Here is a 22,702-nt window from a genome sequence, read left to right on the forward strand (position 1 = left end):
GGTCTCATGTCATCTATTAAAATAAAGCAAGGAAAACAAAACAAAGAAAATCTTGAATTCCTAGGGTTAAGAAAGGCTCTGGAATTTGAGGAAGAGATCACTGGTTCCCACGCTTCTCCTGGCTCCCATGCCTCACCGATTGAGGGCTGCTTCTTGGCATGGGGTCTGGTAAGTCCCTTGTATCATAGGCATCCCTGCCACAGAGAGGAGCAGGTTTCCATGACAATGGGCAGAGCTCTTGGATGCAGAGGAAAGGGAAGCACACACTTTCAGTGGAGAATCATAATCACTATGAGAAGCATTCACTGCAACGGAGGGCAAACTCAGAATCCAGTAAGAATCTCCTGCAACAAACAGTGGTGGGTGATGTGGTGAGGGGCACCACATACTCGGAGAGGCGGGTGTATCCTGCTCCCTGTATTTCCTCCGGTAACTCTAATGCTATATGCAGTGTGCTCATGACCGGACTCTCAGTAGTCACAATCTACTGAGGATCACTATATGTTAAAAAGCTGGTCTGGCCATTGTGGTACACATCCATAATTCCAGCATTGTGGGCTGAGGCAGTGGAATCCTAAGAAAAATGGTTGAAGAGTCTTTTGAATATTCTTGTACCATCTGAGGGGTGGGAGTAGGGCTGTTGAGATTATTCATTACAGAGAAGACTTTACTCATTTCCTCCTCTGTTCTACTTTGTTGACATTAACCAAGGTTAGATACATTTCACCATGGCTCCTCTTCCCTTGGCCCTGGATTTTTTTCTTTTGCAGTTAATGACAGTGTATATCTGTAGCAGTGATCTCTTCCTCAAATTCCAGATTTATAGATCTAAACATTCACTTTACATCTTTGCTAGTGCATTACACAGATTTCTCTAATTTAGAATGTATGAAGAGTGTAACTTGGTTTTCTCTACCACTTCCAAAATCAGACCCCCTCTTTCCAAAGCCAATCATCGACCATCTACATGTCAGCAAATGACACCATGTATTTCTAGTTTCTTAAGCCAGGAATCATGATAGAATGAATTTGGCCATTGCTGCCCCTACCATCTCCCCCTATACCCTATGTCATTAATCATAATTTTAAAATTTGTCATTGATTTGGTTGCTTAGTTTTTCTGTCTCTCCATTATCATATAAGCTTTGTGAGGAAAGGGGCAGTATTTTTCTTCTTTCCCACTATTGTGTTAGAGTATAAGGAGTGTAGTAAAGTGAACATACAAACAGAAAGATTCACAGGTTTACCATGGACACACCTGTCAGTCAACTTACTTACAAGCATTTGCCACAAGATGCACAATTTTCTAGTGGGGCATAATTAGACACATCTCTTGGGTGGAAGGAGTTCTCTGAGCCACCCAGGGGTTATTACTGTTCTCTTTGCCTACAGAAAGGACCACCCAGGTTCAAGGAAAGTCACCCAGGTGGTGTGGGGTTAGGGGAAGTCCTGTGGCCTATACAAGCATAGACACCAGGTGGAGTTCCAAGCAAGCAGGTGGGCACACACTGTCCCTAGAGCCCAGCCTGCTTGGGACGCTCGCATCATCTGGGGGCAGTAGAAGGGCTGGGCAGGTATGGGGTGCCTGCATCTGCCTCACTGTGTGTCTGGAGGACTGTGGATTTCTAAGCAAGCAGGAGAGCATCGCCAGTTCAAGAGGCCCTGCATCCTGAGAAAACTGCCCCGTGCACTCTCCCCCAAGCTCAGCTTGTTTGGGACCCTCGAGCCTTCCAGGTGCAGTGAAACAACTAGGCAGGTCAGAGGAGCCTACATCCACCTCCCCATTCTGGCTGCACTAGGACAACTGTGGAGTTCCAAGCAAGCAGGCAAGCATAAACTGTCCCTGGAGCCCAGCCTGTTTGAGACTGTGGAGTTCTAAGCAAGCAGGCTAGTGCCATGTTTTCCAGAGGCCCAGCAGGCTGGGGAAACTGGGTGCCAGAGTCCCAGGAGCTGCGACCATGAAAGTGGGCTTCCAACAGACCCTAAGGAAGCTTATCAATAACACTTGAAACACAGAAATATAGGAAAATGACAAAACGAAAGAACAAAATTACAACCTCAAACCTCTAGCCCATCTCAAGAAACCCTAGGAGTGATGTATATAGAAGAAAATATATGGTAGACACCTCAAATATTGGACATAATAACTACTGAAATAAACAAGCAACTCTGGGAAACTTTTAAAGGAATTCAAACTCGAAATGAGATCCCAGGTAAAAGAAGAAATGATAAAAGATGCTGAATATATCTAAAGAAAACACAGTTAAAAAATTGGAGGAACTAAACAAAAAGATATAATCCCTAGGTGAGCAATATAAGAAACAAACAGAATACATAAAGCAGATGCACAGAGATATACAGGAAATCAAAAACTCCACTGAAAGCTGTAAAAACCGCCTCAATCAAAGTGAAGATAGAATTTCAGACGTTGAAGACAAGATTGCAGCTAGTGAACAGGAAAGGAAAGATATTTTAAAAATAGCAACCAATCAGGAAATAACAATTCAACAACTGCAAGATGATGCAAAGAAAAACAACCTAAGATTGATAGGGATTAATGAAAGAGAAGAGGACAACACAAAGGACGTCAAGAGGATATTTAGAAAAGTAATAGCTGAAATTTTCCAAGCATGAGATCAGAAAGGAACATCAGGTTCAGTGAAGTTTATAGAATTCCAAATAGTCATACCAAAATAAAACTACACCCAGACATATAATAATCACCATTCCAGAAATTTAGCAGAAGAATAGATTAATAAAAGCTGTCAGAAAGGAAAGACAAATAACATATAAAGGAAAACCCATTAGAATCACAGCAGACTTCAAGCACAAACAATAAAGTCAAGAAGAGCATGGAGTGAAGTATTTCAGATCGTAAAGGAAAATGATTTCCAACCTAGACTGATGTACCATGCAAAACTATGCTTCAAAATTGATGGTGAAATAAGATACTTCTATGACAAAGAACATCTGAAGATCTTCATGATCACCAAGCCAACCCTGAAAAAAGTATTGAAAGACAGTTTACATACACAAAGGAAAAAACCACTAACCAAAGCAGATAATTAAACAGAACAGAAAAATAAAGATGCAACAGCAGAAAGATAACATGTCAACAATAAAACAACATATAACAGTTATAACGATTAATGTAAATGGTCTCAATGCACCAATTAAAAGAAACAGACTAGCAGAATGGATCAAAAAACAAAATCCAACCATATGCTGTTTACAAGAAACCCATCTAACCCACAAGGATATTCACAGACTGAAAGTCAAAGGATGGAAAACAATACTTCATGCAACAGGAATCAAAAAAAAAAAAAGCAGGAGTAGCCATTCTGTTTGCAGTCAATGTGAACTTTAAACCAACAATGACCAGAAAAGGCAAAGAAGATCACTACATACTCGTTAGGGGAAAACTCCAAGAGGAAGAGATGACTATCTTAAATATATATGCACCAATTCCAGAGCACACAGTTACATAAAACAAGTATTAACACAAATGAAAAATCAAATTATCAGTAGCACAACTGTAACAGGAGACCTTAACACACCATTGACACCAAGGGACAGAGCAACCAGACAGAAAATGAGCAAAGAAATAACAGAACTGAATCACACCTGTGAACAAATGGACTTGATAGACATATACAGAATGTTTTACCCAATAAAATCAGAATACACATCCCTCTCAGCAGTACATGGTGCATTCTCTAAAATACAGCATATATTAGCTCACAGAACATACTTAAATAAATGCAAAAGAGTTGAAATCATCCTTTGCACGTTACCAGATCATAGTGCTTTGAAATTAGAAATTAATGATAAAAGATACTGCAAAAATCCCACAAACACATGAAAACTGAAAAACACACTCTTGAGTAATCAGTGGGTCACAGGGGAAATTAAAGAAGAAATTAAAAAACACCTACAAGAAAATGAAAATACAAATACAACTTACCAGAATCTGTGGGATGCAATGAAAACCATCCTCAGAGGAAAATTTATTGCACTGAGTTCCCACATCAGGAAAACAGAATGAATACAAATAAATAACCTGATGCTACACCTAAAACATCTAGAAAAAGAAGAGCTAGTCAAGCCCAAAGCCAAAACAAGAGAGGAAATTATAAAAATCAGAGCAGAAATCAATGCAATAGAGACTAAGAAAACAATCCAAAGAATCAACGAATCAAAGAGTTGGTTCTTTGAAAGAATAAATAAAATTGAAAAGCCCCTATCCAACCTTATTTTAAAAAGGGAAGAAAAAGCTCAAATTCATCCAATAAGAAATGAAAAAGGTGAAATCACTACAGTCTCTATAGAAATATAGAAGATAATCAACACCTATTTACAAAACCTCTACTCTCAAAGATTTGATAACACAGAATAGACAGATTCTTAGAAACATATGAAGTACCAAAGCTAGATCAAGAGCATGTAAAACTGCTGAATAACCCAATCTCCGTTAATGAATTTGAAATGTAATTAAGTCCTTACCTACAAAGAAGAGCCCAGGCCCAGACGGATTCACTGCAGAATTCTACAAGAAATACAAAGAAGACCTAATGCCAACACTCCTCAAACTCTTCAATCAAATTGAAAAGGAAGCAATCCTTCCTACGTCATTCCTGGAAGCAAATATTACTCTAGTACCAAAACCTGAGAAAGACCCAACTAAAAAAGAGAACTATAGACCAATCTCCCTAATGAACACAGATGCAAAAATCCTCAGTAAAATATTGGCAAATAGGATGCAGCAAATCATCAAGAAGATCATACACCATGCCAAGTGGGATTCATCCCAGGCATGCAGGAATGGTTCAACATAGATAAATCAATAAATGTAATCTACCATATCAATAAAGCCAAAAGTAAGAATCACATGATTATTTCTATAGATGCAGAAAAAGCATTTGATAAGGTCCATCAATCATTCATGATAAGAACTTTACAGAAAATTGGAATAGATGGTCTTTACCTCAATATAATAAAGGTCATCTATAACAAACCAACAGCCAGTATCATTCTAGATGGCCAAAGATTGAAGGCCTTTACTTTAAAATCAGGCACAAGACAAGGATGTCCTTTATTGCCACTCCTATTTAAAATAGTACTGGAGATACTAGCCAGAGCAATTAGACAAGACAGAGAAATAAAAGGGGTAAAGATAGGAACAGAAGAAGTTAAATTATCTTTGTTTGCAGATGACATGATACTCTACATAGAAGACCCCCTAAACTCCATTGAAAGACACTTAGATATAATAAATAAATTCAGTAACATAGCTGGATACAAAATCAATACTCAAAAATCAATAGCGTTCCTGTACACTAACAACAAAGTCACAGACAGAGAAATAAGAGAAGTCACACCCTTCACACTAGCAACCAAAAAAATGAAATATTTAGGAATTACTCTTATGAAAGAAGTGAAAGACCTATACAGGGAAAAGTATAATACACTGAAAAAAGAAACTGGAAGATGATCTCAGAAAATGGAAAGACATTCTTTGCTCATAGATAGGAAGAATAAACATTGTGAAAATGGCCATTCTCCCAAAACTGTTATACAGATTCAATGCAATCCCAATAAAAATACCAGCAAAATACCTCATAGATCTAGAGAAATCACTCCTAAGTTTCATCTGGAAGGAAAAGAGACCTAGAATAGCAAAAACAGTTCTAAGCAACAAAGGCAAAGCAGGAGGCATCAAAATCCCTGACTTGAAGTCATACTATAAAGCAACTGTAGTAAAATCAACATGGTACTGGAATCAAAACAGAGCCAAAGATCAATGGAATAGATTAGAAGATACAACCACAACTACAAACACACTCAACCACCTTATCTTTGATAAAGGAGCCAAGCAGGTTCACTGGGAGAATGACAGTCTCTTTAATAAATGGTGTTGGAAAAACTGGCTTTCCATATGCCGAAAACTAGACCCATGCCTATCCCCATGTAGTAAATTAAAATCTAAACGGATCAAAGATCTGAATATTAAAACAAAAACACTAAATCTATTGGAAGACAAATTGAGTAGAAACCTTGAAGACATAGGGGTAGGTAGAGAATTCATGAACAGGACTCAAACCACACGGGAAATACTTCCCAGAATCAATAACTGGGACCACCTCTTATTAAAAAGTTTCTGCATGTCAAAAGAAATCTCCAGCATAGTGAAAAGAAAAACCACAAAATGGGAAAAAAATCTTAGTGAACTCTCCCTCAGACAAAGGACTTCTGTCTAAAACATACAAAGAATTTTAAAAAATCAGACCCACAAAATTCAAAGATCCAATCCAAAAATGGGCATCTGAGATGAATATACACTCTTCCGATGAAGAAATACAAATGGCCAATAAATACATGAAAAAATGTTCATCATCATTAATCATTAGAGAAATGCAAATTAAAACCACACTGAGATTTTATCTCACTCCTGAAAGAATGGCCAGGATCAAGAAAACTATCAACAACAAATTCTAGAGAGGCTGTGGGGAAAAAGGAACTCTCCTGCACTGTTGGTGGGAATATAGACTAGTCCAACCATTGTGGAGGTCAGTCTGGAGATTTCTCAAAAAGCTGGGGTTAGAAGTCCCATTTGTTCCAGCTATCCCACTTCTAGGCATATTCCCAGAAGAACTTAAAGCATCATACCACAGTGATATATGTTCACCCATGTTTATAGTAGCACAATTTGTAATCATCAGATATTGGAAACCACCTAAGTTTCTATCAACTGAGGAATAGATAAAAAAGTTGTTGTATTTTTATACAATGCAGTACTACTCAGCTATAAAGAAGGATCACATTGAGATATTTATCAATAAATGGTTGCAGCTTGAGAGCATACTCATAAGTGAAATAAATCAAACTCACATGTATGAATACTGAATAGTTTCCCTAGTGTAAGAAATGATTCAAATATATAAAAGTATGTGGTAATCATGATCCCCCATTATGTGTCTTTGAAGCCTTATAAAGCTTTCACTCTTTAATTCGAATGGCTTTATTCTGGGATGTTTGATGGTTTTGCCTGTGATGATATGAACAGCTATTTTGAACAAAACAAGACATCATAATAGCTAGTGCTGATTTAATATCATCTTGTTTTGAAGTCCCACCAAACTGTTGTTGTTCTGTCTCCAATGGTTTTATCATGCTGTGTCTTATATTTTATTATATGTGATAGTATAAACAAAAATTTTTATAGAAAAAGACATAATATAGAAACCATTGATCATTTTCCATTAGCTGGTTCTAAATAACCTGTAATACTTTCATCCTCTTGAATGGTTTCACATTTTCTTGATATGTTTGATGCTATAGTATAAGAAGGTATATTCAAATATTTCAAAGAAAGAGACACTATGGTAACTACTATTAAGTCGGGTTATCTTGTGGTGCAGCACTAGATTGCTGAAATTGTTATGCTTTGACCTGTAGTGTTACGTTGTTATGTCCTCTTTTATCTCAATCTCCCCATTTTTTTAAAAAAAATTAGTTTTTAATTTTTTTATTATTATTTTGTCAATTAAGGGAAGAAATAAAAAAATTAGCAGGATGTATTATAGTAACTTTTTTGATTTCCTATTAACTTGATTTGAAGCCCTATATTGCTCCCACCATCTTGTTTTGACTGATTTTACTCTGTTCTGTTCTGTTTGATCATATCAATTTGGAGGGCATAGGCAACTACTTTGAAGGCAATAAGATTCACCATGATGCCCATTCTGGTTTGACTATTATCTTCTTTTGAAGTCCTGTAATGTTTCCAATGTTTAGGTTTTATTCTTTACTGTTTTGTTCAATTTTATTATACCTAATGATATAGGCAATTCTTTTTAAGGAAGCAAGTGGCATTATGGTAACCATTGTTGATAACCTTGTTTTTACATTATGTACTATGTCTATCCTTTGTTTCGACTGACTGCTTTGTTTTGTCATATTTGATTTTATTCTCTTCCAAAAAAAGTAATAAGAACTATGGGAGTAATAAAACCCAAAATGTGTAAATGTTGTTGTAAAAAAGAGAGGAAACAAAAAGTCCTCCAAAGGATACAACTTCAAGTGTGTTTAAGTGTGTTAAGATAGATGACCATATTACTAGGTTTTTGTTGGATCATTGAAAACAACTGTTTGCAGTATCACTGTTTAAATGTCCACTTAGTATGCTTTAATCCTGTAACTTGAAGAACTATTTCTAAGATGACAATATGTAATCTATTAACTAGTGATTTCTTACTTTTTTTGTAATTCCGTATTACTTGTACCCTTATACTGTTTTGTTTTGTTTGTTTTTTCCTTTAAATAAATAAAAGAAAGGAGAAAATTAGTGAGGAAACATAACAGAAAAGACTATAAGGAAAGAATCAGCACTGGAAAAAAAATATTTTATAGTGACAGAGGGACTGGTGTACAAAGAGGAAATTGCAATATCCAATCTGTGTGCATCAAATAATGTATCTTATAAACATTCAAAATTTAATTTAACAAAACAAGGAGGAGAAATGAGTAAACCTACAATGTAGGAGGCTAAAATGCATCTTTCTCAATACCAGTAATATTACCTAAAATGTCAACATAGTAAGAATATATAAATATTCAGAAAAACTTAACAAGCATGATCCAATAGATGTGCATAGAACTGTACATTCAATAACCACAAATACAAAGCTTTTGAAGTGTACATAGAAAATTCACCAAAACTGATGATGTTATGAGCATGAAGTAAGAGTCATCAAAAAAAGTTAAAATTATTCAAAATATACTCTTTAGCTTTAGTTCATAGAGGATAAGAGAATGATTTTAAATGCATATTTGGAGAAGTACATTTGAAAATTATATATTTTAGCTGTCACCTAAATAAGATAGAAAAAATGCATCAGCCTTAAGAATTAAAAGAAGAAAAAAAGAATAAATAAAATAGCAGAATTTCATGAAGCAAGTAACAAAAAAGCAAATAGAAACACTGAAAAAAGGAAACAACACTTTTTTGATAGATTAATAAGATTGATATGACATAACAAGAATAATAAAGAACAAACACAGAAATTACTAAGGACCAGAATGAAACACTTGGTACTGACCCTGAGTCCTGCACTATGTTCTTCCATTCCTCCTATTATAAAACCAGGGTTTGTGAGTCTGGTTCTTTCTGGAAACATGCTTATAATCCACAACATCTGTACATCAAAGTGAATTTCCCCATAGAAATAATGAAAATTCAGATGATTGGTTCCACAACCCCAAAATATTCACATAAGAGTGCTTACAATACTGTAATATAAAATAAAATATAAAACAAAATTAACAAATTAACCTGCACTTGCCTCAGAAAACCTGGAGTGAGAGAGACAAGAGGGAGGAGGGTTGTGTGTTGTATGACTTTCACTATCACTAACGAAATCACTGTGCTCTCTTGACTCAGTGGAATCATTTTCTTTTTGTGCAACTTTAACAAAGAACTTACCCAATGACACTTGGTTTTGCCTCCTTTTTAGGATTTCATGGAAATGTGACATTGCATCATTGCTAAACAGATTCATTGGTTGCACAGCTGCAACCTAATTGGGGTGGTGTTTAGATTTCTACAAATTTTTGTACCCTTCCCCACATTTTACACATCTCCCTAATCTCCTTTGCAGTAAGGGATTCCTGCCTGTCTTTTTCTCCTCCCCTGCAGATAAGATCTCCTTCTTAATCTCTTGCTGTTGGGAGAAGATCACCCACAGTCTTGCAGAGAGAAGGAGAGGAGAGAGAGAAAGGGAGGAAGAGAAGAGGAAAAGAGAAGAGCAAAGAGGAGAGGAGAAGATAGGAGAGGAGAAGAGAGGAGAGGAGGGGAGGGAGGGGAGGGGAGGGGAGAGGAGGGGAAAGGAGAGCAGAGCAGAAGAGAGGAGAGAACCATTGGCATAGTTGTGATCCTGTGATATCGGGCATCATGCACTACTCCCATTGCAAGACATCACTCATTTATGAAGTTAAAATTTATTAGAAATGTTTGCTCATTTTGTGGAATACTAGTAGAGAAGTTACTTGCAATCCAAGGCTTCACTGTACCCATGGCTCTAACAATTTCTCTAGAATAGGAAGTTCGCTTGTAAAACACTCTACAAACAACTCTAACTGGAGCACACCATCTATTTCCTATTGGGATCCTCACTGACACGACTCGTTTGTGATTAATCTTTTCTCTCACTTTATCGTTTAATCTTAATTAGCAGAGCCACACTTCCCTCGGTGACCTAGCCAGACACAAGAAAGTCATCCCAGGACCCCTCTCTTTTCTTCTCCCTCATTGTAGCTATGGATGAGTCCAGGTGATTCTTGCTCTTAAGCATCACTTTTGTTGCTAACCTCTTCCTAACCTATTAATCAGGCCATGCTTTCTTTGCTGAAACCAATGTTGCACACTTTCAGCTGGCATCTTGAGGCTGTTTACTGTGCCAAGACAGTAAGCTGAAGGGCTGAGAATCCGACACTTCTCTACTGTGCATGCCTCGTACCCTGGAGTGAGGCAGTAAGACTACATGTGGTCCTGACTTTAGCAACTTCCAAACCACATGGCCCTCTGGCTTGCGCTAGCCAACACACAGTCTAGTAACATCATCTATGACTTTTCGTGGCATCAAAGCCCATGAAGATATGATCCATGCGTGAGTTAGCTCTTGCCAAAAATATATTTTCCAACTATAACCTCGGGGAAGTTCCTCCGTGTGGCACCTCCTCCCAGTTCACAGGCTTGTACCAGCCGCACTGTCCCTGTATTCCTCCCCTGCCCTGTGCCTCAGGTGCCCCTCGTTATCTCTGGCTCCTGGTGTTCATGCCCACGTCTGGTCCCCTCCCTCCCCCAAGGAGTTGATTCTAAGAGATACGATATGACGAGGAGGAAGGGGAAAGGTTTCCGTGGTGCTAACTTCTGTCCTTTAGCCGACAGTCTGTCCTTTACTGGCTTTCACAAAGCAAAGCACTGTATTGTGAGTCGCTGTATGAACAAAGACACTCTTGATCCGTAGAAATGGTGAGGTAATAAACGTGCTAAGCAGTGACTTGTTATGCAGCAAAAGATAACACAGCCTCTGAATTTAGAAAACTGCTGGTAATCACTTGTGGCCGGGCAGTCCTTCCTCCTGACACCAGGTCACTATGTGCAGCCACTAGCACGGTCATCAGAGGACCACGAGTTGTATCTCCATCCACACTCATGCTCATTACATTCCTTTGGGATTTTTTTTCCCTCTACCCTCTGAAAATTTTCTTGAAATTTCTTTCACATGACACTGTGATCTTAAATATCTGTATTGGTACCTGCTACCTTCAGTGTGGATTTCAATTGTCTGAATCTCAATTTTAGATTACTTAGAATTTTCCCTCACTTCCTCATTTCCTGAGTCATCTCAATTTTTCTTTTTGCTTTCTGAACTTGGGCTTCTTTCATAATGGTGAGGCGTTCTTTCGAATTTTAGAACAGAATTCTCAGAGGTGTTTGTTACAGTCTGGACCTGGGGATTGGATCACGGGGGAAGGTAGGGCCTGGCTGGAGATGGGTGACTGGGGTCATGACCCGGAAGAGAATGGGTCTTGCAGCTCATCCCTTCTGTCTCTGCTTCCTGGCCACCATCACATGGGCACCTTTCCTCCTCTATGCCCCTGAAAACATGAAACAAAATACACCCGTCCTCCTTTAGATGCTGGAGACTGTGTGTGTGTGACTAAGATAACACTGTATCAGATCTGGTGCTAACCTCATCCCCTCGGTCTCCCTTCTCAGTAAGGTGATGATGACCCAGGCAAGTGAGTCACATGAGTTTGAACTCACCTCACACCAAAGGCATCTTGCCCTCATTATGCTTTCTATTCTTTGACTTTCTTTTTTGTAGTGTTCTTGTCACTGTAGACTACAGTTTACTCTCAAGCAAACAGAGCCACTAGAATCTAGGTGTGTGTGTGTGTGTGTGTGTGTGTGTGTGTGTGTGTGTTTGTGTGTGTGTGTGGTGGGGGTCAATGCACAGGACTGCAGCACAAAAGGTACTGGAGCCAGTGAGTAAAGACTTCTTGTCAGCCCTGGGACAGACAACTACTGGGACAGACACTACATAGCCCCTTTTGAAGGTCATGATGAGATCAAAATCCATTGCTCTCAGGGTTTCATCTTCTGATCATTCCATCAGGGGCCCCCTTTTTAGGTGATTCTTTTTCTACCAGGATGAGATAGGAACTAATTTAGCCCCTTGTGTCTTGTAAATCAAGTAATATGTAAGCTACAGTGAAAATGGATTGGAAATGGTATCCATGTAATTTAACTAAAGCTTTTTTTTTATTTAAAGAGAAAAACAAAACTAAACGAAGCAAAACAGTAAAAGGCTAGAAGTAATACAGAATTTCAAGAGAAAAAATATACAGTAAGAGTTCACCAGTTAATAGATCACACATTGTCATCTTACAAACAGCTGTCCAGATTACAAAATTAAAGCATACAAAGTGGAGATTAATACAGTGAGATTGCAGTCAGTTCTGTTCAATGATCCAAGAAAAACTCAGCAATATGGTTCTCTGTCCTACACATTTAAATATATTTGCAGTTATATCCTTTAGATCACTTTCATTCCTCTCTTTTTTACACTAACAATCACACATTTTAGTTTCCATTACTTCCACAGTTTAAGTTGTATTTGCATCTTTGAAGGCATTTCCTGAAACTCACTTGACTTTGAGTGGCCTCGTTTTTTACTTTGTTTCCCAAGTAATGAGGATCTAAACACAGGGTCTCTTGCATGCAGGACAAATGCTCTACCATTGAGCTACACCCCAGTGCTTAAGGTTTGAGCACAATACTCAGAAGAAAGCTGGAGGTAAGAGGATAGGTTCCATTACATTGCCTTTACTGCCATCTAGTGACAGTTTTGGGTAACATACTACAAAATGTAAAAGCCCAGAGTCTGTTAACAAGGCACAATGGCTGAGTGTCTCCAAGGCCAGGTGGAATCATGGCAGGGGTGTGTTTTCAGAGCAGCCTAGGCAGTTTCCTCTGCGAGTTTGCATCAGTAGTCATGCTAAAGCTGTCAAGAGCATTTAATAACTTGTTTCTGATCCTTCATGGGTGAGGCAAGCCAATCGCTGACTCTCAGGTCAAAGAATAGTGCCAGCAGAGCAATGGTTATGGTGTGAAAGCAAACCCATTCCTGAAGGACAGGTCTGCACTGGTGCCAACGCAGACACAAACGAGTATCTTCCATAAAAATATCTTGCCATGTAGGCATAGATATTTCATATTTTTGGAACGGCATGGTAGGAACAGTTCATAGAAGCCTAATTCCTGGACCATGTGCATCATGTTAGATATAAATATCACCAAGTCCCTCCTAGGAGCATATCTGCACCCACCATCAGTGCATGAGTGTGACAGGGTCCCACGGTCTCACAGTAGTCAGATGTAAGCTCTTCTCATGTTAGCTTCTCTTGTTCCTGTTTTAAGCAAGGTCCAGCCAGGAAAAAGAAGAACAGAGCAAGTATTTTAATAGAGAAAACCGAATACAGGCAATGAGCTAAACCAGAGCTGCAGACCACAGGGTCAGAAAGAAAGGGGAAGGAACCAAGCCATTCATCTGGTTAGCTCCATTAAACTGGTTACTCTGGAACATGCTGTGGCTTATTCCCAACTTCTCTCCATTATGCTTCACCCCAAACCATCATTTTGCCCCATCTCTAACTCATCTGCTCTGATTTTGTCTTTTATCTCAGTCTATAGAGCAAAGAGGCCTCTGGTGTCACAAGAACCAGTTCGATTTCCCTGAACGTCAGGGTAGCACCAGGGCTTTCTGGTGTCTGGGGAGGCTTCTCCTCTCAGACTTCACATTGAAGTCACTGCTCCCATGCCAAATTCCTGACACAAAAAAACAGCTATTTCTTGACAAATTAGGAGGCAGGGTGACACACAGGACCAACCACTTGGTGCTAGTATCCTTGTAAGAGGAGAGAGCAGACAATGTTCTCTGTGTATATGCAACCATGTGAGAACACGCTGAGAGACCACCTCTTGCAAACTAGGAAGAGACCCCAAAAAATACCAGCCCTGCTACAAGTCTTGCCTTTGGGCTTCTGGCTTCCAGAATCACACACACACACACACAAATAAATTTCTACTGTGCTTTTGGTTTGTTTTGGTTTGGCTTGGTTAGTGGAACTGTACCCAGGACATTTGCATGAAGCTACATTCCAGTCGTTTTTATTTTTGAGACAGGCTCTTGCTAAGTTGCCAGACTGGAGTTGAATCTGTGATCATCCTGCCTCAGCTGAGATTACAGGTATGTGCTACCATGCCTGCTAAATTTCCACTGTTTAAACCACTCAATGTGTGTTATTATTTTTTACAGCTCTCTAAGCAAAGCAAGAAATCGCCAGTGCATTTAAAGCATCTGGAACATAATGAGTCAAGTATTAGTTTCCTTAAATCTTTCACATATCAGATACAAACGCTTACACTTCTCCATTTGGAGACATCTCAAGGTCATCTAACATGAATACTGTGTATCCTCTTCTCTCGTCACCTGATCCTGCCTGATCGTCCTCCCAAACAAGGCTGGAAAACTCCATCATTTCTTCTCTGGCTCACACCTTACCCCTGAGTGTCTTCAACTTTCTTTGGTCACCCTGATAGATTCCTCTTACTTTTGCTCCTCTGCTGCAGATCCTACTGCAAACACTTCCTCTTACACTATTCTGAGGCCTCTTGACTCTCACTGATGCCAGGAGTTCTCCTTGACCAAGTCTCCACCTTGAAAGCCATCTAAAGTCTCTTCAAATTACCAACCTAAAATCACACCCAGAACCTTCAGGGACTTTCCAGTACTGAGAATTCGAGGTTGCCTGGTCACCAAATAAATAAGAAGCATGTGCTAAAATCTTTATAGAGTCTCTAAAATGGTTCAGGTCTGATTTTAAGGGGAGAGAGGGAAGTGTCGGGTAATTTAAAATTAGGAAGTGATACTAGTTCTCTAAAACTGTACACTCTATACATATACTGTATAACTCAAAAAGCATAAACAAGGAATCCAGGTCATTAAAACAGTCATACAGTTTGGAGGAGTCTAAGGCAAATGACTTTCATTTCCTTAAGACAAGGAGGATCTTTGAAGCTATCTGGTTGTCAATAGTTTGATGCCAACATATACATTTCTTTCCTTCATTAATTCACTTAAAAAATGTAAGTGTATACCAAGCACAAGGCTAAAAAATGGCCTTCCCAATGAGCAAGCTCCAAAATAGACTGAAGACAGACAGGGATGAGACTTTGGATTCTAGGTAATTCTCCAACTTTGTGGGTACAATAGTTGGCTGTCAGGCTGGGGATTTTGCAGAACCTCTCTCTCTCTCTCTCTCTCTCTCTCTCTCTCTCTCTCTCTCTCTCTCTCTCTCTCTCTCTCCCTCTCTCTCCCCCTCTCCCTCTCTCTCTCACCTTTCTACTTCCTTCTCAGCCTTTCTTCATTGAAACTTTAAATTGAATTACAAACCAGGAGCTCAGTCTAGTAGGAGAAAGGGAAGGAGAAAAAGAAAGACAGAGGAAAGGGGAGCCAGAGAGAGATGGAAGGGGATGGGGGACCCAGATCAATACATTTCAGATTAAAAGAAAGGCATCCAAGAAAACACCAAAACTGGCCTCCTGGAGGCCTGGCTCTCACAGTAGGCTTTGGTTAAAATGGTAGAAGCAAAGATGCTGGCCATTTTCAAGGTTCCTGCCATGTAGTTTGGGTCAGATGGTGGAGGGAGAGAAGACTTGAGGCCCAAGAGAAGAGGTGAAGCCCTGGAGGTCCAATTCCCCAGGAGTATTCCTGCTGTCTTCCCAGCAGTGACTTTTCCCATTGCACCACCACTGTCTAATGTATGCTCCAAATCCTTCATGCACCTCATTCTATTGTTTCATTTTCAATTGTTGTATCCGAAGTGTTCGTGGAAGCCATTCCAGCCTCACCTTACCTAATTCCTTCATGAAACTGTGTTGTCAACAAAGCAGCTATCAGCTACCTTTCTGAGCAGATTCTTTGGTGTCATACGGCTTCCATTCCAAATCATAACTGTCGCTCCCCATCTCCCATCTAGCTCGTCACATAGACAGCTTCTGCACCTTCCCCAGTATGACGAAGACTGTGTTGGTAACTATACCCTGTACTTCCACATTGAAGATGAACTTCCACTGCCTGTCAAAAATGCACGTGGATTCTTAAAATTCCCCTCAGAAACTTTGCAGATGGTTCTTGAAATCTTTAGTTATCCCTTTTCTAACAATCTTGACTTGGCCAAAGACAGACAGAACTTTAAATGGGAGCAACACTTGTGGCACTGTTTATTGAGTCAATGGATTTTTTGTGATCTATGAAGTCACTGAGTCATAAATATTCTGCTCCATGTAATCCAATCACCGGTATCTTCTCCAACTTATGACCCAGAAAACTCAAAATTGCTCACTTACTAGCGAACAATGGTGTGAAAACCTAAGACAGACCCCAGTTTGACACCATGTTCACCCTTAAATCCTGCCTACTGCTGTCCAAGAGTAGCATCCACACGACTTAGACAGGACTTAAGGTAAGCACATAGTGTACCACTGCAGCAGCGGCTCTCAGTATTGCTAGAAACATTGAAGTGTCTATTACATAAACAACTTGGGGGCGGTGGGGGGAAGCCATATGTTGCTGGCTGAAGATAACTGATGCACAGCACAGCTGAGAACCACCGGGTTAGAGGCACTGGTGTGTTCCCGTAGCACCTTATGCTTACCTATTATTTAACCTAAGTCCCATACAGCTAAGGGCATTATCTTGACTCTTAGCTTATTAAATGATTCATTTTTAAATGACTAGATAAAAGGCAGGGAAAGCCAGGTGATTTTGAATGACACATTTTGTTGGTATGGTGGGAACATTTCAGCAATTAAACAACTTTGGAGGTTTTGTTCTTTAAATACCAGGTTTTATGTGCTAAGACAAATAATATCAACAAGCATAAGGAGGGGAGCGGGGAAAACCAGGAAATGAGGAAAAAGAACTGTAACGGGTACATGTAACCACTTCCTAAGATTGTAAAGTATGAATTGCAAATGTGTCCTAATCATTAACAGAATACTGTAAATATGGCAAATGAGATAGTAAACACTTTTTTTTTAAAAAAAGTAAACCTGCCAGAACAGGTAAGTAACTCCTGAGTTATGCGTAAATTTCTGCACATTACAGAGGGGGAACAGCACATATTTCCATGCAATGAGCCTATGCAGAGGAGGTACTTTCCAGACCCATATCAGAGCACTAAGCTTGTAAAGCAGCACACTAATTTTAAACTGCTGTGATTTCCCAATCTCATGAACACTCATTCTGTCATAGGGCTGAAGTGCCACAGATTAGCTGTCCCAGAGGGCTACAGCCAGTGTTACTCATTTATTTGTTCCCAGTCTTAAGGATCTAGGTAAAATATGCAAACGAAGTCAAACCAGAGCTAAATTAAAATCTAGGGTATTTACTTTATTATGGAAACGATGTAAGTCTATGAAAAATAAGCATGCAAACTATAAAACTTAGCTACACAGCAGTTCTTCTGTTGCAGGACCCTGTGGTTACCATCCAAGTAGGCAATTCATAAAACTTTACAGTGCTCTTGGTTCTGGCCAGGAGTTATTCCAGACATAAAACAAACAAGACAGTAAAACCACTAAAGGGCCACAGCCATGCCTCTGCTATAAAGTGACTTGTGGTGATGAACAGGGAAATCAAAGAGCAAAGGAGAACCGCATCTGCCTCATCCTTACATATCATGGATATTCAGCTCTGCTGGATGAAACCGCTGCCTACAAGGCCATCTTCTCCGGCCCTGCACGCAAACGCAAGGTCAGGAGGCAGGCAAATCCAAGTTTGAAGAGCTCACAACAGCCAAAACAAATGATTCTTCTAAAAGCTATGCACATCTGTTATTTAAATCATTAAAACAATGTTCCAAAAGAAAAATAAAAAGGTAGTACTATGCAAAATATTTTATTTTTATGGATAATTGTAACTAATACAGCAGGAAATGATATGATTAAAAAATATATCAAAAAATCATGTCAGCATTCAATAGAAATAAAAACCTGAGCTGAAAGTTGATATGAAACATTTGGCACCATTGTGACAGAGGGTAAGAAACACGTTCACAAGCCTTCTTAAAATATTTCTTGTAATACAGAAAAGGTAAGCTTTAAAGCACTGACATTTTAAGTGACTTTTGCTGTGGACAAACATTTATCTAAGATAAACTGATTTCTGAAGCTCACAATCTTGAAGGCAGGAACATCTCTAGTAATGCAGCAAGAAGCAAGCTGAGATTTTGTTGGCAAGATGTGGTTTGTTTACTCATGTCGGCTGGCTCAGCTGAGCAGAGCACAAGACAGTGCCCAAAGAGGGCATGGGAATGATGACCATCAATCAGTTTCACCTTCTGGAAAATAAGTGACACAGGAATAACATCATGACAAATGAGAAGGCTTGTGGGCTAGTTCAATCCTTATTTTGGATTCAAGATCTCTGATGAAGAACATGGTGAAAAGCAGACATTCTTACAATGTATCTGACAAAAACACAGAACAAAAAGGGAGGGAACAGAAGAAAGCTAAAACGGATGGGCTTTGCTGATTGATAATCTGGGAACTGAACACATTTTATTACACTGAATCTTGAATCACATCATAAGCCAGTAGTTAATATACTAAACTTTACAAACGTAAGTGCTCCAAATTTGTTGCAGAACTTCAAAACTAATGATTTTCTTTTCCCTTTAAAATTGTTCCTTTCACATGAAGTCCTAAAACTGAGTAATCATCAGTATGCCTGCATTTTCACCAACGTGTTGTGAAAACAAGACACTTTTGTTAAAATGATGCAGAAGGGAACTTCTAATGAGGTCAAGGATCTTATATTCTATCAAAACATTTTTCTTGTCTTCCATGTCACAGATAAAAAAAGGGGAGCAGCTGGACTCCCAGTTTCAGGCCTCATTAAATCCTCAGTATCTTCATGCCAAGTAGGACCGGGTATCTAAGTGCTCTACTAGGAAGTGGCCCTAGTTCTAAACACATGTCCTCAGTTCTCTGTGCTCCGTGTCACATAAAGTGAAACCAAGGTGGCTGGACCCACGCAGCATCAGCCTATGTCACTAAACCCCCAGTGTCTCCATGCTAGGGAGGATCCGATACCTAAGTGCTCTACCAATAAGGGTCCCCAGTTCTAAAAGCGTATTTTCAGTTTTTTCTGCTCCATGTCACATAAAAAAGACATGAAGGCAGCTGGACCCACAAAGCATCAGCCCAATGTCATTAAACCCCCGAGGCCTCCATGCTAGGGAAGGAGTCAGTATCTAAGACCTCTACTATTAAGCCTTCCTTGTTCTAAGAGAGAGCTTTTCTCTTCATTTTTTATTCTTTTTAAAAAGGCCCGAAGCAGTGCCCTTTCCCTGGCGGAGCCCAGGCGCTGACTTCCGTCCTTTCCCCGCTTTCCAGGAGGTCACCAGGTGCGGTTTTGCCCTGATGGTTGTGCCCCGGCCTTTGTGGGGCTTCTCCTCCTTATGCACCTTCACGTGCTGCCTCAGGTGAGAGCTCTGGCTGAAGCACTTGCCGCACTCACTGCACTGGTAGGGCTTCTCCCCGGTGTGGGTCCTCTGGTGCTGGATGAGGTGGGAGCTCTGGCTGAAACACCGGCCACACTCGTCACACTGGTACGGCTTCTCCCCAGTATGGATCCTCTGGTGCTGAATGAGATTGGAACTCTGCTTAAACCTCTCTCCGCACTCATCACACTTATAGGGCTTTTCCCCGGTGTGGATGCGGCGATGCTGAATGAGGTTAGAGCTCTGGAAGAAGCTTTTCCCACAGTCGGCACATTTATGGGATTTCTTTCCAGTGTGGATCTTCTGGTGCTGAAAAAGGGTGGAACTCTGACTGAAACTCTTCTCACATTCTGTGCATTTGTAGGGCTTTTCATCCAAGCTTCTTCTCAGCCTGCTCAAACCCGAGTCGAATAGAATGGTCACCCCCCATTTCTGACGGGGTCGGGCTGTCTTCCGCTTGCTTTTGTTTTCATATGCTTTTCCTTGGCTTGAGCCCCGAGAAATATTCCCTTTAGGTTTTGCTAGCCTCATGGTGAAAAGCCAAAGGAATCTGTCAGTCTACTGTCTTCTGAACTAATGTCGAATTTCCTAGAGCACCTCAGCTCAGTATTTTCTGTGTGGAAGAAAAAAAATAGTAAATTATAGATGACCTATTGTTCAGTTTTAGTATCTCTTCAATTCTTCAAAATGACATTCATATTCAACCTAAATATGTGTTTAAGACAAATGAAAACAAAGTTAACTCTGGGGGAAATGGTGGTTAAGTTTAATTAGTATCATCACATTTGAATTTACTATTGGAGTTTTTGTCTATTGGGAAAAAATTTTTTTTAAAGCATTATCACTGGTGTGGTGGTGCATGCGTGTAATCCCAACACTTGGGAGGCTGAGGAAGGAGGATTGCCAGGAGTTCAAGGCCAGTCTATCCTACAAGTAAGTTCAAGTTCAGCGTGAACTACACACTGAAATTTGTCTCCAAAAAAAAAGCATTATCAAGTAAGTACACTATTTTGAAGGACTAAGGGGGCAAGAAAAAAATGAGAAGATATACTTTCGCACAGTGTGTAGTTGAGTATTTTTTATGTTTCTGATCTATTCCCACATCAAATTACTCACTTAACAGTGACTAGGAAACTGGCTTGTCCAAATTTGAAAGACAGGATAAATCATACTACATGATATACTCCTATTCTTGTTTAGTCACAAATAAGGAGGTATAGAGGATTATAAAGCCTAGTTTGAATAATTTATCAAGATAAAAAATAAAAAGAGCTGGCAGAAAAAGTGGCTCAGTAGGTGTAAAGGTCCTGGGTTTAATCCCCAGTACTGGGGAAGCAGGGAAACCTACTTTGGAAATTTTAGGTTCATTGTGAATCTAGACAAAAGTACTGGACAGGAAAAACCTCAACGAAGAGACACATTACTTCTGCTTTTTTTGGATTCAAATGACCCAAGAAAGGAGAGAGAAAATGCCAACACATCTTTTTTCAGTTAAGCATATGTAACTGAGTGGGAAAAGTGTGGTAAGTAAAACAGAAAAAGATTGAAAGTAATTTTCATGTAAAAATAGGATTAAATACTCAAGTGTTTAAAAAAGTTTATAAATTCATTTTATTTACTCTTATGGTTGTCTGGAGGCTATTTAAAATTACCTAAATAAACATGCAAACTAAAAACCCCAACAACTCCAAATAGGTGGCAGAGTAGGAGAGGTCAGGACTGCAAAATAAAATTAGTTAAACTATTTTCTGGATTCTGGGTCAAACTGTAGATTTTAAAAATAGGAATAATTGCCCTGGGTTTCTTTCCAAATAAGCACACTGAACAAACAGATGAAAATACACATAACGTCATTTTGCTTCATTATGAATACTGGAGACTCCAGGTTTAACAGTACATTGAGGTTTTTCTAAATATTCAGCAATTATATTCGCTCTAATTATGGCATCCCAAATCGGAGACAGCAAACTACATATAAAAGTGCAAAGAGTGCATTTGTCATCCATTAATTCCATCAAATATTTACAGAACACTTGCTACTCAGGAGACACTGTTACGTACATGCTGTCCAAAACATACCTATCATGGTAATTTTTTTTTTTGGGGGGGGCACATTTTTATTTTAAAGCTAAAGCAGTCAAATGCGGCGGGAGACTCCAGACGGCCAGGCCCACCCCAATGCTCAGTGCAGCGCCTTTTCCTAGCCCTGCACCGCTCGCGCCTCCCCGTCCTTGTCCCACTGTCAGCCCAGGAGAGCAGCGACGCTCACCCTGCGGACGGGCTGGGGCAGGGCCGCGGCCTGGGAACGTCTGGCCGGGGGCGGGCCGCGGCACAATGGATGCACTGTGGCCCGCGCGCCCAAAGAGGCCCGAAACCCCCAGCCGGTTTCCTCCGCCTCTGGCTCCAATTCGCCAGCGCCAGTAAGGCCTCGCCCCACCGCCCGCGGCAGGACGCTCCTGCTCAGCCTTCCCGCCCGACTAAGCCGCGAGCTCGGAATCCCGCGGCAACCCGCACCAACTCACCTCTCCCGCTACCGCCCTCTCCGGGCCTAGCGCCCCGCCGGAAGTGCGGGCCGTTTGCCGCCTCCCCTGCGGTCGCTCTAGGAACGGGGCGGAGCGACCCTCAATGGTCCTAGCTCACGGCTGCAGCCGCCTAGCTGGCGGAAGTCCGGGCCATTGCCTGAGTGACGCTCTAGGGTCCCGGTCCGCCTCGCCGTTCCCGCAGCCCTCGCCTCTCCTTTCCAGTAGCTGGAAGAGCGACCGCTCTAGGAACGAGGAGGAGCCCTCTGTGGCCACGGCCTCTAGCGCTTCGCTGATTGCCCTGCTTCATCTACAGTGCCAGCTGCCAGCACTCCGCTGCCACTCGTGAGGGCCCGCCTGGCCTCCAGACGGATTCTGGGTTGCAGATATTAGGAAACCGCAGACTCGCGCATCCAGTCGATTGTCCAGGAGCGCGTCCGCTTGTACAGCGGACCGCGTGAACTTCGCTGACCTGGAGCCCGCCCCCCCCCCCCGCGCCCCCAGCAATGCATGGCTTACTCCACCCGCAAATTCTGCAGGGTCTCCCTTCA

General features: G+C 40.5%; 1 protein-coding gene across 2 annotated transcripts; it reads right to left on the reverse strand.

Annotated features, from left to right (window-relative positions):
• Positions 1 to 18,010: 18,010 nt before the first annotated feature.
• Znf22 (zinc finger protein 22) lies at positions 18,011 to 22,320 on the reverse strand. Of its 2 annotated transcripts, none has more exons than XM_005002039.4 (2): positions 22,155 to 22,320; positions 18,011 to 20,245 (listed from the first exon to the last, which is right to left on the reverse strand). In XM_005002039.4, exon 2 carries the CDS (start codon positions 20,161 to 20,163, stop codon positions 19,435 to 19,437), a length of 729 nt encoding a protein of 242 aa, XP_005002096.1. In that variant the 5' UTR covers positions 20,164 to 20,245; positions 22,155 to 22,320; the 3' UTR covers positions 18,011 to 19,434. The 2 variants fall into 2 exon arrangements, with proteins under 2 accessions (XP_005002096.1, XP_013004036.1); XM_013148582.3 differs by lacking the exon at positions 22,155 to 22,320 and adding an exon at positions 21,902 to 22,101.
• Between the last annotated feature and the right edge of the window lie 382 nt (positions 22,321 to 22,702).

Source organism: Cavia porcellus, unplaced genomic scaffold (assembly GCF_034190915.1).
Source record: "Cavia porcellus strain 051 isolate PalLab524CR breed Dunkin Hartley unplaced genomic scaffold, mCavPor4.1 scaffold_23, whole genome shotgun sequence".
NCBI classification, from domain to species: domain Eukaryota; kingdom Metazoa; phylum Chordata; class Mammalia; order Rodentia; family Caviidae; genus Cavia; species Cavia porcellus.